The 18421-nt window shown below is 44.3% G+C and overlaps 1 protein-coding gene across 1 annotated transcript in view; it reads right to left on the bottom strand.

Annotated features, from left to right (window-relative positions):
• The window catches only part of ARAP2 (ArfGAP with RhoGAP domain, ankyrin repeat and PH domain 2), a 167341-nt gene that overhangs the window by 26515 nt on the left and 122405 nt on the right, over positions 1-18421 (bottom strand). The window contains exons 23-28 of the mRNA XM_029083452.2: positions 15540-15645; positions 14248-14395; positions 12214-12282; positions 8664-8738; positions 7436-7553; positions 248-376 (exon numbers count right to left, since the gene is read on the bottom strand). Coding sequence (XP_028939285.1) covers positions 248-376; positions 7436-7553; positions 8664-8738; positions 12214-12282; positions 14248-14395; positions 15540-15645 — 645 coding nt within the window. The remainder of the gene's footprint in view (positions 1-247; positions 377-7435; positions 7554-8663; positions 8739-12213; positions 12283-14247; positions 14396-15539; positions 15646-18421) is intronic.

The following is an 18421-nucleotide window of genomic DNA, read 5'->3' as shown; positions in this document are numbered from 1 at the left end:
AACAACATCAGGCACTGAAAACATTAAGCACAATAACTTAACAAGGGACAACCTTTTTGTATGCACAGTATGACTGGGACCGAGGATCACACAATGGCCTTGTCAGTCACCCACACACTCATAGTTGAACCTCACAGCCGTGTGAAGAGAAACTACATGTGTGCAAACCCCACGGGAGTGAGAACAATGAAGAGATGAACTCCTGTTGACTGTTCAAAGTCTCATTCAGGAGAATCACACCACTTACCATTATAGTGTTGAATGACATCCATGGTGAGAAACTTCTTCACCACGAGATAGGCAGTTCCGGGCTCTGCCAGTGAACTCCACTGGAGCACTTGTTCCAGCACATTGTCTGTGTAGTGCAGAGGGCGCTCTGAAACACCGAAAGGAGAACATGCAGGGGGTTAATCAGTGGAACTCACTGAGCTCCTACTCTGTGCAGAGCACTCTACTAAGTGTTTGGGAAAGTAAAATACAGTAGAGAATGTGGTCACAATCCTTGCCCTTAAAGAGCTTACCATCTAGAGGGCGGAGAGCACATGACAACAGATGGTAAGGCAAAGGTGACTCCCTGACCTTACAAAATGCCTTGTGTCTTACTTTGCCTTACTTGTGTTGCACACACACTCAGCCCTAAGGACTTTAACATAAAAAATAAATTATTCCTATTCTGACTGAACCCCATCACTTTAATTTTTCATTCAAAAGACAACTGCGATTCCAATGAACAATATACGTTAAGCACTGAAAACAATCAAAACACTAGTAAAAAGATAAAACATGACTGTTCATTGCTCATCCTGTTTAATGACAAGATTCCTCGGGGCACAGAATTGTTTCTACTTTTCTTTCCCATGGTGCTATATGGTACTCTCCCAAGCACTGAGTACAGTGTTCTGCACATAGGAAATGACAAATATGACTGATTGATTGACAGTAACAGACCCAACGAAGGATGCATGGGGAGACTCACGGTAAGGAGCACAGGAGAAATGCTTGAAGGGCTCAGCAAGTGAATTGAAGCTTTGAATAACAGAGCTGAAAGCCAGCAGAGGACCAAGGATTATAGCAGGTAGGAGAATCAGACACACTGTGATCAAGGAAGCAAGGCTCTTTTCTAGTAAAAGTCTCAAAAGGATACAAAGAGGCTCTACGCACCGCAAACAGTACAACTAAAGCAATCTCGGTATGGGCAAGATTACAACCTGAACTGTCAGTCAGTCACTCAATCATATTCATTGAGGGCTTACTGTGTGCAGAACACTGTACTACACACTTGGGAGAGTGCAATATAACAATATAAGTCCCATTTATATTTCTAGTTTCATTCACACCCATTGGTCACTTTACTGCCACTAGTTTTTATCCTTTATTTTTGTAATGGTATTTGGTAACCATTTACTTTGTGCCAGGCACAATACTAAGTGCTAGGGTAGATACAAGGTAATCGGGTTGGAATTATAGATCCTGTTCCACATGGGGTTCACAGTCTTAATCCCCATTTTACAGATGAGTTAACAGAGGCACAGATAAGTGAAGCGACTTGCCCAAGGTCACACAGCAGACAAGTGGTAGGGCCGGGATTGGAACCCTGGTCCTCTGACTCCCAGGCACTTCCTCTTTCCACCAGGCTGTCATCTTCTAACGCAAAGATAAGCTACCTAGGAGGTTTGCCAATGTGTGTATTTATTTGGGTCTGTTGCTAAAACCCAAAGGAGATGATGTGTGTGATGGAAAAAATCATCCATAGCTCTTTCAGGGGTCTCTCATTGGGTCTTGAAAACATAAAGAAGAGGGACAGATCTACGCACCTGGACTCTGGGTTGTAATTAAATCCTGGATATTTAGGACCAACCATAAAAAGTGCAGTTTTCTCCATCTGCTCTACCTCCCCCTTTTCCTGTTAAGCAAAAAGCATGGGGAGAAATGGCAGGGAGTTGTGGATTTTCCCCAGAAACTACCACTGCATGGGAGGGTTGGGGGAGGGGAGCAGCGGGTCACTATACAGCAGGGCTATCTTTGAAGCCCCATTTCCCTAGGTTTTCGGTCTAGTAAACTTAACATTTATTCCTTCACACAAAGCAGGATGGTGCTTGATGGCCTCAAAGAACAAGTGCCACTTTTATCAAGGCATAACCTTCTCCCGGGGACTGACTCAACCACGGGTAGAAGGTGGCTCACGTGAAATAAAATGAACAGGCTATTTGGAAAAACACAGCGATGTCCCGTTACCCTGCTGGGTGAAGCAGCCGAACCAGTTGGGCACGGATGGTGGAAGGGCTGAATTTTCCCACCTCGGGCTAGTTTTAATCGTTTCATAGTTGAGTTCACCCACCAAATGCAATATTATTCTAATCGTAAACCAGCGGGGATGGGAGTAGGCTGCTGAATGCGAGCCCAAAATCTGTGAGTCTTCAGTGAGCTTTGGGAAGGCCTTTTTTGCGGCTGCAATAAGGTTAGGATTACGGATATTCCAAGACACCAAATCTTCAGATACGAAGGGACAATTTACAGGGCTGAATTTAACTCAATTTGGCCTAAAGAGGGAGGCTGAAGTCTGTTTAAATGTCTTTTAATTTGTGTGAAAATAAATGTGGCCAGCAGACTGAAAACGAGCCCCAAAGCCTACTCCAAATACACCTTTCCTTCCTTTTCCTCTTTCTCGGATGATGGAAGGTCGGCAAGCTTAGTTAGGGAAGGCATCAATTTCTACCATCAATTTCCCTCTCTCTCTCTAGTCTCCAGAGTCTTTTTCTCATCTCTTCCCTGACTGCCTCACCTTTTCTACCCTGCAGGAGGCTGGAATCAAAGCTGTTAAAGCTTCAGAAGGTCAGGGGGGAGCATGCAGAGTTCAATTACCTTCAATAACTTAGCGTAATCAGTCCGATCGTTGGGATGATTCCCTGGCACTTGACCACAGCGGGGCATGGCACTGTCACAGGTGGGTAGCAGGAAAGGACTGCTCCCACACAGTCTCTGCAACCACTTGCCCTGCCACTTGCCCTGACTCTGACTGAATGGGGAGGAGCCCACAATATCCACAGTGACGGTCATCCCGAAGAGATCTGAGAAGCAGCCCTGGCCTAGTGGATAGAACATGGATCTGAGACTCAGAAGGACCTGGGTTCTAATCCTACCTCCACCATTTGTTTGATGTGTGACCTTGGGCAAGTCACTTCACTCCTCTGGGCCTTAATTCCCTCATCTGTAAATCGGGGGTTAAGATTGTGAGCCCTATATGGGGCAGAGACTGTGCCCACCCTGATTAGTTTGTATCTACCTCAGCACTTAGAACAGTGCTTAACACAGTAAGCACTTAACAAATACTATTATTATTATTAGATCTGATGAGACCTAGAGGAGACATCAATGACCGCTGCTCCGTAAGGAGCAGCTGATACAGGTCACATCCTGAAAACCTATGTCACCATCAATTGCTGGATACGAAATCAATGTGCCAGCGTATGTGGGTAGATATATATACTTATACACACACATATCTAACATGCATGTGCTGCCACATATGTTTCTGTGTGGGAGTGTTAGTACATACACATACACACACACAATGTTCATAGTGGGAATTTTTAAATTCCCAGTGAAATCAGTTTTGAAAAGATTTATTTCTCTCAGTTGTTTTGTGTCTCTCTCCTTTCAGAGCCTGGGCAGTTGGGGGATTTGGGGGGATGCCTGGGTCCTATTTTGGAGCCCATTCTAGAGATAGAGAATGGAAACCAGACACCCCTGCCTCCCACCTATTGACACTGCATAGGAGGCAGGTTTAAAACAGATTTGCTAACCTAGCATCCTGTCTGTTCTGAACCCCGTGTGTGTGGACTGCTGCTAGAAGAGCAGAATGGCTTAGTGGAAAGAATACTGATCTGGGAGCCAAGAGATCTGGGTTCCTAACCCAGCTCCATCACTTGCCTGCTGTGTGACCTTGGGCAAGTCACTTAACTTCTCTGTGCCTCAGTTACTTCATCTGTAAAATGGGGATTAAGATTGTGAGCCCCAAAAGGGACAACCTGATTACCCTCTATCTACTCCAGTGCTTAGAACAGTACTTGGCACATAGTAAGTGTTTAACAAATACTATATTATTATTATTATCTGATGATTCTGTACCTTTCTTAATGGTATTTTTTAAGTGCCTACTAAGTGCCAGGCACCAAACAAAGCCCTGGGCTAGATATAAACTAAGCAGGTTTGACAGTCCCTGTCCCACATGGGGTTCACAATCTTAATCCCCATTTTAACAATGAGGTAACTGAGGCATAGAGAAGTGAAGACTTGCCCAAGGTCACACTGTAGACAAGTGGAGGAGCAGGGATTAGAACCCAGGTCCTTCTGACTCCCAGACATGTGCTCCATCTGTTTTTCCCAGACTTTAGCATAAAGTGAACCCTTAACAAATTCCATGAATATTATTATTTGCAATCTCTGTCCCTGATACCATCACCAAACTTCCAAAATAAGACTATCAACCACCCCATGATACCAGGATTCCTGCACTACTGGGTGATTTCTGCTCATCCTAGAATCATCAATTCTAGGAAATGCCTCAGCAGATCAACTTCTTCCAAGAGATCCATAAGCACTTCCTGAGAATCAACTGTTCCGGGGGCCTTCTTTCCTGAGAGAGGGGAGGGAGTTTCCCGACTGTCCTCGGGCTGCCTTTTTCACTCCCCAACACTGTCCGCGGCTACAAAGTGAACACGATGCTTCTCTCCTCAAATCTCAGCCACCCCACCGCAGTCTATTATTATATTGTATTCACTCATTCAATAGTATTTATTGAGAGCTCACTCTGTGCAGAGCATTTATTCATTCAATCGTAATTACTGGGCCCTTAATGTGTGCAAGGCACTGAACCGGTGCTTGGGAGAGTACAATACTACAATAAACTGACACATTCCCTGCCAACCAAGAGCTTACGGTTTAGAAGGGGACAGACAGACACGAAAACCTATAAATAAAATTACAGATATGTACGTAAATGCTGTACTCTCCCAAGTGCTTACTGCAGTGCTTTGCACACAGTAAGTGCTCGGGAAATACCATTAAATGAATGAATGAAGGCTGCGGCTCCTTGTGGGTAGAAGTGGGAAAAACAGAGGTTACCTAGCTCCTACTACCTGTCAATCACTCGATCAATGAATAGTACATATTAGGTAATTATGTATAGAGCACTGTACTAGCACTACTAATAATAAAATAGTGGTACTTGTTAAGCGCTTACTATATGTCAGGCACTGTATAAGCTCTGTGGTAGACATAGGATAATCAGATTGGACACTGATCCTGTCTCTCAGGGGTTAACAGTCTAAGGGGAAGGGAGGACAGGCATTTCATTCCCCTTTTTACAGCTCAGGGAACTGAGACACAGAGAAGTTCAGTTACTTGGCCAACGTCACACAGCAAGTAGGTGGTGCATGGAGGATTGGAACCTGGATCCTCCGACTCCAGGCCCCACTCTTTCCACCAGGCCATAGGCCACTAAGTGGTTGGAAAAGTACAAAAGAATGGTAGCTGTGAAGCGGCAGGCAATTTAAGAGGAAGACAAAGTAATTCTTTAAATTATAGATGGATTCAGCAATAGTGTTTACAGAGCTATTCATAAAAAATCCACTCCAAATCCCACCAAAAGGCTTGCGTCCATGTAGAAATAATAGCCACTTGCCAGTGACATTGGCATAAATGAACTGGCATAAATGAATACTCAATCCTGGGAAAGTCCAGTCATTTTTTTTTAATGGTTGTTGTTAAGCACTTACTATGTGCCAGGTACTATACTAAGCCCTTGGCTAGATACAAGCTTAAACAGGTTGGAACCAGTCCCTGTTCCACATGGGGATCACAGACTTAATTCCCATTTATAGATGAGGTCACTGAGCCACAGATAAGTGAAGTGACTTGCCCAAGGTCACAGAGTAGACACATTGCAGAGCTAGTATTAGAATCCAGGTCCTTCTGACTTCCAGGTCCATGTTCTATCCACTACATCCTGCTGCTTCTCATCCACTGGGGCAACAAACTCCAGCAAATGGAAGTGTTAACCCTAAATGCCTGCAAACCTTATGCATGATGAATTTAAGCATTTGCCTTTTTTTTCCTTTTTCTTTTTTTAAATGGTACTTGTTAAGCACTTAATAAGAGCTGGGATGGCTATGATATAAGCAGGTCAGACATAATCCCTGTCCCACAGGGGGCTCACAGTACAAGATGAACCAAGGAGCCTCAAGAGAATTGGAATTTCTAAATTGAATGCCTGCAGCCCACTGCTGACTTCCGAAGCTTCAATTTCAACCTTGCAGGGGTTTGCTTTTTTTGTTTGTTTGCTTGTTTTTGGAGGGGGGGTGTTAAATGCTAATTGTTAAGCACTTACTATGTGCCAGGCACTGTACTCAGCACTGGAGTAGATTCAATGTAATCAGGTTGCTCAGATTCTTAATCCCCTTTTACAGATGAGGTAACAAGCTCAGAGAAGTTAAGTGACTTTCTCAAGGTCATCCAGCAGATAAGTAACAGAGCTGGGATTCGAATCAAGGTCCTCTGACTCCCAGGCCTGAGCTCTTTCCACTAGACCATGCTGTATCCAGTTTTAACCCTTGAAGTTAATATTTTTCTCTTTTCTTTCAGATTAAGAAGAGAAGAAATATACTAGAGGGCAGTTTTAACAAGCAAGGACAAAAGCAATGAAGATCTGGGAGTTTCAGAGCCAAGCAGGCAAGATACAAATGGCTCTTTGCTCCCACCAACCTTGGATCTTAAATGGCAATTGGCATCCTTAGCAAGCTTCACTCTTGCCCTCAGAGCTGCTCAAGCCAATTTACACCTTCAATTCCTCCAACTCTCTGGCCAGGGAAAACGTTGGAGAGAAGGACCAGGAGGAGAGGAAAAATCACAGCCAAGTTGCACAGGGGAGTGAGAAGTCTTTGAGCTGGGGCAGGGGTGGGGGGCGGCGGGGCTCCTTCTCACATGGGCACATGAAGGAGAATGAGCAGGGAAGTGGCATGGCCTACGGGCCAAGAGCACAAGCCTAGGAGTCAGAGGTTCTGAGCTCTGCCACATGTCCGCTGTGTCACCTTAGACATCCCTTCACTCTTCTAAAATAAATAAATGGTGGTATTTGTTAAGCGCTTACTGTGTGCAAAGCACTGTTCTAAGCGCTGGGGGATACAAGGTAATCAGGTTGTCCCACGTGGGGCTCACAGTCTTCATCCCCATTTCCACCAGGCCATGCTGCAGGGAGGGATTATACGGAAGAGGTGGTGCATTGGTTGCATAATGAAGTAGAGTCACTTTTCCAAATGGTTATGCCTTCACTAAGCAGGAGAGTACAGAGCAGCCACAGGGACCAAGTCCCTCCTTACTGATTTCTCCAAAAGGATGTACTCTCCAAAAAGACCCCAACCCCACCGGAGTCACTGACCTAGTTCTTCATTTTCGATGACCTCAAACGTCGCCCAGACATCCCCCTTGGTAGGGACGATGTTTTTGATGGCCATCACGTCATTGGTTAGCTCTTCTGCCTCTGTGACAGGAGATATCTGAAAGACAAAGGGCGTCTATTTAGAGAAAGAGGAAGAGAGGGCAATGCTTGGTCTCTAAAGCCGGTAGCAGAGGCCCACTCCTTGTTCTATGGTTCCCCACTTCGGTGCGATCACTGGCTTCAGGGCAGCAGAGAGGAGCAGCATGAACTCGTGGAAAAAGCACAAGTCCGGGAGACAGAGGACCTGGTTCTAATCCTGGCTCTGCCACTTGTCTGCTATGTGACCTTGGGCAAGTCACTTCATTTCTCTGGGCTTCAGTTCAATAAATACAACTGAATGAATGAAGAACCCACCAGGCTGTGAATACTGTCCAGTCAGAAAGGGAGTGAGGAGGGGCAGGCTAGTCACAAATACAAGGGGAACTGGGAGCAGGGAAATGCAATTTTCCATTTGGCTGGCTGACTTTCATCACTCTGAACTCCAACAAGAAACTGGGATTTCCCCAGCCTGTTTGGTCTCCGACAGACCTCAGCATGACAACTGGGCCAACATGGCCTGGAAAGGAGTCAGAGTCCAGCCGGAACTGCCGACGACTGCATGCTGGAATATGGAATAATCTTGGGAACCGAGCAAGGCAGGCAGCTTCTGGCAGAATAGGGCTTCAAGAGGAGGGTCAATTCTATAGCTTTGCTCCACTGGGAGAAGATCAATTGTTTTGTACTAGAGGATTGAATCACTGTCGAATCCTAAACCAACCGATCCATAAATGGTATTCACTGAAGGCTTACTGTCTCCAGAGCACTGTACTAAGCATTTCGAGGAATACAATAGAGTTGGTAGACACTCTCCATGTCCCCTTTGAGAAGCTTTCACTTTCTGCGCACTCTAAGTACAGGGGTCAGCACCTGGAGTTAAACTCCAACTTTTCCTAGGAACCATAATAGCAAAGCAAAGAGGCAAAAGAGGGCAAAAAATGACATTTGAATCATATTAATTTGAATTAAACAATGATTCCATTTTATTTCCCTTTCCACCTTTGGAGCTTTCAGCCAGGCAAACTTTTTTGGAATACAAGAAAATTGTGGGGGACCTCCCGGGGACTTGAAAGACCATGAACAAGTGGTAGGAGTCCCCCTCCTTCTCGGCCCACCCAGACCTGGTTCATACCCTGATGATGGAACTGAGATCGGGCGACTTGCTTCCCACAAAGACTTCAATCAACAAGTCTCCGGCCTGGGACACCTGAAAGAAGAAGATATGTTCAAAGTCGAAGAGTTGATATCTGATCCTCTGTGCTGTCTTAGGACCCTCCCACTCGACAACCAGGGCTCAGAGAGGGGGAAGTGACTGGGATTGCAATTTAGCAACACTGTTCAACTTCTGGTCCTATTTCCAGCCCCTATATATATCCTCCACCTCCTGCACCTCAAGTAACTACACTGGACCCTGAGACAAAAGCCCGGGAACCACAATCAATGCTATTTATTTTGCTAATTCTGTTGTACTCTCCTAAGCACTTAGTATAACGCTCTGCACATAGTAAGTATTCAATAAATCCCATTGATTGATTGAGCACTTAGTGTGCATAACAATGCACAACAGATATCATAGACATGATCCTTGCCCACAAGGAGCTTACACACTAGATGGGAGGCAGATAGCAAAATAAATTACAGATAGGAGAAACAGCAGAACAGAAAGTTGCTGAACATTAGTGCTGCGGGGGTGGCGTGAATATCTAGACCAAGTTCCCTAGGTGATGCAGAAGGAAGGATAAGGGAAGCAAGGGCCTAAACAGGGAAGACCTCTTGGAGGAGATGTGATTTCAGTAAGGCTTTGAAGATGGGGAGAGAGATGGTCTGTTGGATTTGAAGAGGAAGGGAGTTTCAGGCCACAGGGAGGATGTGGACAAGGGATAGTTGGTAGGACAGCGGCTTGGTGCACAACTTAGGAGCAAAAACAGACTGCACCAGACAAGTGTGAAGCCTAGCAAGGATTTATCTGAGTTCCTTCCAGGACCTTACTAGCTCTATACAGGACTCTGCTGGTCTAATATACTATCTTACTGGAAGGAGTTAGAAGTGGATACAAAATAAACCTGAATAAATGCCTCTAAAATCCAACTGGTCTCCCCTCAACCTTCCCTTCCGGAAGCTTTCTGATCCAAGCAGGAGATGTAAGTACATGCATAACAATGAGATCAGATGATAAAGTAGACTAAAGTTGACTTAAGATCATAAATGACAAAATAAAGAGGGGAAAGTAAATTGTTTTAAAGGAAATGATAACGAATTCTACAATTGTATAGAGCAAAGTTTCAGGGGGAAAAAATTAAAGCAATGAATTGATAGTGCAGGTTGTAAGAGAGGAAAATAAGGCTACTTTTCATTTTAATGCTTTTGATTTAATATGTGGGCGAGCATTAAAGTGATAAGTTACACGGGGTCATTATTTGGCATAGAAATGTCCAGTAAATTATAACGAGGACAGATCCAGAAACAAAAAAAAAAAAAAAAAAAAAAATAAAAAAAAAAAAAAAAAAAAAAGTGGAGGATGAGGCTACATACAAAATGGGGTACTGGGGAGATTAACGAGAAAACATGGGAAACCAAGAAGAATATTTTTGTGATTTTTAAAAACGGGCTTCCCTGGAGAATGAAAATATATCACACCAAGTGATGGTCAAAATAGAGGTGCGGAGATTTTGAAAGACTGCTTTCCTCTGAAAATGGAAATGACTTGGGAAGAAACCATTAGAAACCTACTTCTGCAAAATTGTCCTAATTATTCAGGCACCAAAGGCTTAGAAAAATCATATTCCAGTTCATTCCATCCCTTTTAGATGGCAGTGCAGAAAAAATATTGGAGTGAGGAGGGTTATGAGGATGAAGTTGTTATTGCAATTTTCACTGGGCTTGTGTCAACAGTTATAGGTGGAAAAAAATGTATTTCAAAAATTAAAGCAGCAGTTAAAAATGGTTCTCTCAGAGGGAAGGAAAATGAAAAGTGGTTGATGTGAGCTCCATAGAGCAGGAAAACAGATTGTCTGAGAAGCATTTCAGAGAAGACTCAGGTGGTTTCTAGAAAAAGGGGACTCGGCATTGCTTTCATCTTGAGGTATTAATAACAGAAGCAGCTATGGAAATAGAAGGCATGGATTCTTTTCCCCCCTACAAATATAGGCCCTGGCAATGTTAATATCCAGTAATTGGTCCTAAAGACCTTTAGTTACAATCTGGTCCCACAGTGGAGAGTGGTGAGAACCTGTAATTGTGTAGAAGCTCTGTGGCCTAGTGGAAACGGCCCGGCCCTGAACATCAGAGACTCTGAGTTCTAATCCCAGCTCCACCGCTTGCCTGCTGTGTGATCTTGAGCAAGTAACTTCACTTCTCTGAGTCTTAGTTTCCTCATCTGTAAAATAAGTATTCAATACCTCTTCTCCCTCATCCTCGGACTATAAACTTTGTGTGGGGGAGGGACCATAACCAATCTGATTAATGATAATAATAATCATGGCATTTGTTAAGCGCTTGCTATATGCCAAGCACAGTTCTAAGCGCTGGGGTAGATACAAGGTCATCAGGTTGTCCCACGTGGAGCTCACAGTCTTAATCCCCATTTTACACATGAGGTAACTGAGGCACAGAGAAGATAAGTGACTTATCCAAAGTCACACTGCTGACAAGTGGCAGAGCTGGGATTAGAACCCATGACCTCTGACTCCCAAGTCCACGCTCTTTTCACCAAGCCATGCTGTTTCTGCTTCTGATTAATTTGTATCTACCACGATGCTTGGCAACTAGTTAACCCTTAACAAGTACGACAGTCATTATTCTAATGATTCAAATAATTATGGTATTTTTAACAGCTCACAATGAGTAAGTCAACTCTCTCCACTTTCCTCTGGAGTAAGGCAATAATGGTGACATCTTTCAAATTCTGCCACATGAGCTAATGTAACCCTCCAACTACTTCTTGGCCTCAGGTCTCTTATGTAGGGCCCAAATAGGAATACCTGAAAGACTATCTGAAGATTAACACCTTTCACATGCGCTTGAACAAATACTGTTGCCGAACACTGTAGAGTGTGAGCTCATTGTGGACAGGGAATGTGTCTGTTTAAGGTTATACTGTACTCTCTCACGTGCTTAGTACAGTGTTCTGTACACAGTAAGCGATGAATGAACAATCTGCTGATGATAACAGAAGGGAGGGATGGCAGTGGTGACGGTGAAGACGGTGGTGTGGATGACTTCATTCGTTCGATTAATTCAATATTTATTGAGCACTTACTGTGTGAACATCACTGTACTAAGTGCTTGGGAGAGTACAATACAACAGAGCTAGGAGACACATAGAGAGTACAGTACAACTGAGGTGGTAGACACAGTCCCCGCAGACAATGAGTTTAAAGGCTAGAGGGGGAAAAAGTCATTAAAATATATTACAGATAAGTACATTAGTGCTGGGGAGTTGAGGGTTGGGTGAATAAAGGGTACAGATTCAAGTGCAAGGGTAGAAAGAACAGTTCCAGAGAAAGAAGGGAAAATGGAATTTGGGGGAGATGGTAGCTTGGACCCATTGTGAATGGAGAGTGATTTAACAGTGTGTGACTTTAGGAATGAGACAATGTCCCATTCAAGTTGGTGTGTGGATGAGAAGGGGTAGGCAACAATGCATGATTTTTCTCTTCAAACACATGATTCGTTCCACTTACTTGGGTATCCTTCCATTTGGTGATGAAACTATTCTCTATGTCCATTTGTTTGACTTGATCTTCTCTAATCTGGTGAAAACACAAGTTAGGTTAGTTCCGGTGAGCGTACAGTAGGAAGTGCAATGCCAGCTCATCCCTGGGGATCATCTTACGTTGGCTCGCTCCTATAAAGTCATGTCCAGCATGAATCAGGGTGGCCAATGACTCCATTCATTGCCCTCTGTCCTCAGGCTGGGCCCCCGACCCTCTCCCCATGCGTTTGAAGCCACAAATGACTCTGGAGACAGGCCAGAGGCTACACTCCACTCACCCAGACAGCCTCAAGAATGTCTGGTGGGGGAAGGGGGCAACTCGGGAGTTGAGGGGGAGGTTCATTCATTCATTCAATAGTATTTATTGAGCGCTTACTATGTGCAGAGCACTGTACTAAGCGCTTGGAATGAACAAGTCGGCAACAGATAGAGACAGTCCCTGCCATGTGACGGGCTTACAGTCTAATCGGGGAGACAGACAGACAAGAACAATGGCAATAAATAGAGTCAAGGGGAAGAACATCTCGTAAAAACAATGGCAACTAAATAGAATCAAGGTGATGTACATTTCATTAACAAAATAAATAGGGTAATGAAAATATATACAGTTGAGCAGACGAGTACAGTGCTGAGGGGATGGGAAGGGAGGGGGGAGGAGCAGAGGGAAATGGGGGGAAAAGAGGGTTAAGCTGCGGAGAGGTGAAGGGGGGTGGTAGAGGGAGTAGAGGGAGAAGAGGAGCTCAGTCTGGGAGGTGAGCCGGGGAAGAGGAGGGGTACAAAGGCAGGCAACTAGGCACCCCAAATAGTCTTCCTGTCTAGCCCCTACAATGCTCTTGTATCGGTGGAAAGAGCACGGGCTTTGGAGTCAGGGCTCATGAGTTCGAATCCCAGCTCTGCCACTTGTTGGCTGTGTGACTGTGGGCAAGTCACTTAACTTCTCTGTGCCTCAGTTCCCTCATCTGTAAAATGGGGATTAAGACTGTGAGCCCCACGTGGGACAACCTGATTCCCCTATGTCTACCCCAGCGCTTAGAACAGTGCTCGGCACATAGTAAGCGCTTAACAAATACCAACATTATTAATAATGATTTTTGTTAAGCATTTTACTATGTGCCAGGTAAGATGCTAAGGGCAGGAGTAGATACAAGATAATGAGGTTGGACACAGACCCTGTCCAATATGGGGGTCACAGACTAGGGGGATAAATAGACATTTGATCTCCATTTTACAGATAAGGAAATTAAGATCCAAAGAAGTTAAGTGACTTGCCCAAGGTCACCCAAATGGCGAGCAGTGGAGCAGAGATTAGAACCCAGATCTTCTGATTCCCGGGCTTGTGCTCTTTCTATTAGTCCAAGTTTCACTATCCTCTGACTCAGCCCTGCCACAGCCCAGCTGACCCAAACTGGGTCACTTGGTGGGTAGTGACAAAAAAAAGACAGTGAAGAAATAGCAGCAGCCTCATTCACTGTCCCATTCTAATCCTGGCTCTGCCAGTTCTCTGCTGTGTGACCTTGGGCAAGTCTATTCACTGAGGCTCACTTACCTCATCTATAAAATGGGGACTCAAACTAGGAACCTTATGTGGGACGTCGACTGTGTCCAACCCAATTAGTATCTATCCCAGTGACTAGAACAGTTCTTGACATATAATAAGCACTTAACAAATACCATCATTATTATTACTGCAAAAATATGCACGCACACCGCCCCTCCTCCCCCCCACCCCACACTCTAATTTCCAAAAATCCTATATATGGGAATGATTCTGTCCAGTTGTGGTATATCAGATGGTAAGTAAATACCAAAAGTAGCCTGAACTTTAATGAGTGATCACTTCGACAGTTTGAAAGAGTCGGTTCACTCTATAAACTCTGAAAAACTCAGAAAAGACATGCCCATCAAAGGAGACACATTCATCCACGATCAGCCGGGAAACCGGGATGTGGTTCACAAGAGGCAGTGCCAATGATCAGTTAAGCTCTGGGCCAGAAATACACACCTCAAAGACATCCACGTAATTGTCAATCAGGTCCTCGATAACAGAGACTTCTTCACTTGTTTGTCCTTTTGTTTGGAACATGTAGGATGAAAACACCATGGCGAGGCTGTGAGAGTTCATATGATTGATTTCACAGCATTTCTGAACCCTGTTGAAAGGTAAAGCAGCCCCAATTAAAAAATCCAATTTTAACTCCTCTCATTCGTGATAGACCCTACAGCCTTCACTGAACATGATGAAGCCATTACCAATAATCGGGTTTATTAAACACTGCTAGTGGGTTTCTTTTCAGTGGTTTGGGGAACTGCCAAAACACTTGCTCCCCAAATAATGACTAAAAAAAGTTCTTAGAGCTCCTCGCCCAGGTTTTCTCATGGCTCTTCAGTATTAACACTTATCCCTTCATGGTACATATACAATATTGGAAAGTCTTTTCTAGAGAAATCATTTTATTAATTAGTGGGATCCATCACAGCTGATGGATGGATTTTAACTGAAACTTTGGGTGTGTTCTTTGTAGTTTGATTCCATGAGAAAACCCCCTAGTCCAACCATCACCAGTCAATCAATTGTAGTTATTTAGCACTAACTCTGTACTACTAAGTGCAGAGCACTGTACTAAGCTCTTGGGAGAGTACAAAACAACAGAGTTGGTAGACATGTTCTAGGTCCATAATGAATTTAGAGTCTAGAGGGGGATACAAACATTAAATATGAATAAATAAATTATGAATATGTATAAAAGTACAGTGGGGCTGAGAGAGGGGTGAATAAAGGGTGCAAATCCAAGTGTACCCACCTTTGCAACTGTGGCTTTATTGATCATAATTGTTAAGCACTTCTAAGGTTGCCAAGCACTGTGTTAAGTGTTGGAAAAGGTATAAAATGACCATATTGGACCCAGGCAGTAATACGGTGAGGTGAGACACGTCCAGAGCAGATATATAATACCACAATTGCTAGCCACAAGCTTGTTTATTTTACAGCCTAGATCAGGTAGCTTCTTACATGATGGTCCTTATCTTTCTTTCTCCTTCATTTGGAAACTTGATTCGTGTTATTTGGTGGCTGGATTTCCAAATCAACTCAATGGCTGTTTAAATTCAAGTGCAGAGTAATAGGGAGTTCATTTGGGAGCAAAAGCTGGCCGAAATGGAATCTGAAGATTTCCTATTAACAACCAGCTGATTACAAGTTAGTAAAGCCACTGAACTGCCAAGTGCAGAGTGAATGATATCTACTGCCCTGGAAACTGTTAAAAAAGAGAAAAAAAATGTTTGCAAGAACCTGACCTGTAAAGGTGTTCAATAAGAGCAGCCAGTGTGGCCCGGTTGACCACAGGAAGGGTGCGTATAAAAGCTCCATATTTTTTCACACGTTCCTTGTCATCCTGGGTGTCTGAAAAAGAGAAAATGTTGGTGGCGACCACGCAGGACCACCTATCAGACCAGTCAGACTCCCCACAGGGAAGAGATGAGTCACCCCGAAATTAAACTGCTGCATTAACAACTGCACGTTGGTTAGGATTCGATCATCGGCATATTTGAATTGGTAAAAACACTCAAATGTTCATGTTCAAATTGCTGCAAAATGCCCAAAGTTGTATTGGTTCCTGTCCTGAAACATCCAGACCTTCCATACAAGTTCCGAGTAAACGTAGGAAAGGTGTGCCAGCCCTTGGGATCATATCAGCTTTATGTATTTTGCTTGGTTTCCTCCTCCAACATGGGATATGTCTCACGACTGTTGGCCCTAGAATTCTCAGGCTACTTGAGGAGTCCCATTTGAGAGACACAAACTTGCCTTTTGTTCTTTTATGATGAATAAATCCACATAAAGGGGTTGGAGAGGTAGGAAAATAATAGGAGGGGCAATCATGTCTGCTTACTCTATTGCACTCTCCCAAGGACTTAATACAGTGCTCTGCATCCAGTCAGTATTCAGTAAATACCATTGATTGACTGACTTGATTGGTTGGAGTTCTCACTGTAGAAGAACTTCAGGGGAGAAGCCCGATAAAAACCTGCTTCTTCAAACAATGAACACTGAAGAAATCCAGTCAGTGAAAGACAAGGCAATAGAATAGGGTTTTAATTTAATCAGGTCCTGATTATTCCACATTTGTTAAAAAAAAAAATCATCACAGGGCTCTTCAGCCACCAAAGATTAGCAGTAGCTTAGAATGACGGTTTTCCTGTATTGGTCAACAGGGGCAGATGGCAACAGCAAAGTTACTTGGCTTTCAGGTCCCGTCTCTCCTTATCATTCCGTTGACAAGTGATTAGAGTGGTTCCCAAAGCCGCTTAGCACTGGTTTCTATCTCTTTTACAAGATATCCTTTGAGCTGTCCAAGTGAAGTGCACTTTTTGAATGATGTAGCATCCCCTAGGGACCAACAGGCAAAGAGGAAAATTCTACCTAGTTGGTTATCCTTTCAGCAGGACGCTATTTGGAGTTATCCAGTATCAAATTACTAAGTCTCGCTGTACTCATCCAGAATCTGCCCGTTGTTCTGCAGTGCTGATTCTCTGGGAGTTGGAATTATTTTCCGGCACTTTGGTACTATTCAGGGACATCGGAGCAGTGATATAGTAAACGATGCTGTGGTTGCCTGAAATAGTTAATCGCTTCCCTAAATGGGTTGTGGGGGAAGAGGGACACCTGTTTCTGAAGGAGAGGGGTCAAGATAGGAGGCAGTGTAAGAAAAGAGAGAGCGATTTGAGAAACAATTGCCTAGATTCCAAATAGCCCCTTAAAAACCTTAGAAAAGAAATAGAATTTTATAGAGTAAAGCATGTGGGCCGGGGACTGCATTTGTTCAACTTCAACCACTCAGTTTCCAATGGTTCCTTCCCCACTGCTTTCAAACACTCCCTATTTTTTGTGTTTCTTTTTAACGGCACTTTAGCACTTTCTCTGTCCAAGTTACTGCACAGAGCGCTGTGGTAGATACAAGCTACTCAGATTGGACACTGTCCAAGTCCCACATGGGGCTCACAGTATTAATCCCCATTTTATAGATGAGGTAACTGAGGCAAAAGAGGAGTTAAGAGACTTGGCCAAGTCCGCACAGCAGACAAGTGGCAGAGCTGGGATTAGAATCCAACTCCTTCGACTCCCAGGCACGTGCTCCACCCACTAGGCCATGCCACTGCCCGATGCATCCTTTATTCTAAAATAACCCTCCCTTGATCCCACCACACCCTGCAGTGATCACCCCATCTCCCTCCTACCTCTCCTTTCCAAACTGCTTAAACTAGTTACCTCCATTCCCTCTCTAATTCTCTGACACGTGGCAACCTAGCTTCCTTCCCCTCTAATATATGGAAATTGTCCTCTTTAAGGTCACCAACGACCTTCTTCATGCCAAGTCCAGTGGTCTCTACTCCATCCTCAACCTCTCAGCTGCCTTTGACACAGTGGAGTACCCTCTTCTCCAGGATACACTAGCTAATCTTGGCTTCACTGACACTGTCCTCTACTGGTTGTCCTCCTCTCTCTCTGGCCACCGCTCCGCCTCAGTGTTTACCGGCTCCTCCTTCTACCTCCCACCTCCTGGAAGCCTGTACATGGCATCACCCTCAACTCATCTCTCTCATCCTACCTGCATATTCAGTCTGTCACCAAATCCTTCATGGTTTGCCTTTACAATGTCTCTAAAACCTGTCCCCTCCTCTCCATTCAAATGGCTACCTTGCTGATCCAAGCATTTATCGTATCCCACCTTGCCTCAACCTCCTCACCGATGTCCCTGCCTCCTGTCTCTCCCCACTCCAGGCCTTTCTTTGCTCTGCTGCCAAGATGATTTTTCACTAAAAGGGGTCCGTATCTCCCCACTCCTCAAGAAATGCCAGCTGTTGCCCATCCACCTCCACATCTAACACAAGCTCCTCATTATCAGCTGTAAGGTACTCAATCACCTCTGCCCCTTCTACAAAAACCTTTTATACTCCTCTAAAGCCAGCCTTCTCACTGGACCTCATTTTAGTCTGTCTCTTCATCCTTTCTCTGCCCTGGAACTACCCCCCGATTCATTTCTGATAGACCATCACTCTCCCTAACTTCAAAACCCTACTGGAATTACATTTCCCCCAAGAAGCCTTTCCTAAGCTCTTATTTTTCCCTACGCACCCTCCCTTCCACGGGGCCTATGCACTTAGGTCTGTACCACTTA

This window comes from Ornithorhynchus anatinus, chromosome 18, assembly GCF_004115215.2.
Source record: "Ornithorhynchus anatinus isolate Pmale09 chromosome 18, mOrnAna1.pri.v4, whole genome shotgun sequence".
Taxonomy (NCBI): Eukaryota; Metazoa; Chordata; class Mammalia; order Monotremata; family Ornithorhynchidae; genus Ornithorhynchus; species Ornithorhynchus anatinus.
The sequence above is the reverse complement of the archived record's forward strand: the minus strand, read 5'-3'. Positions and strand labels throughout refer to the sequence as shown.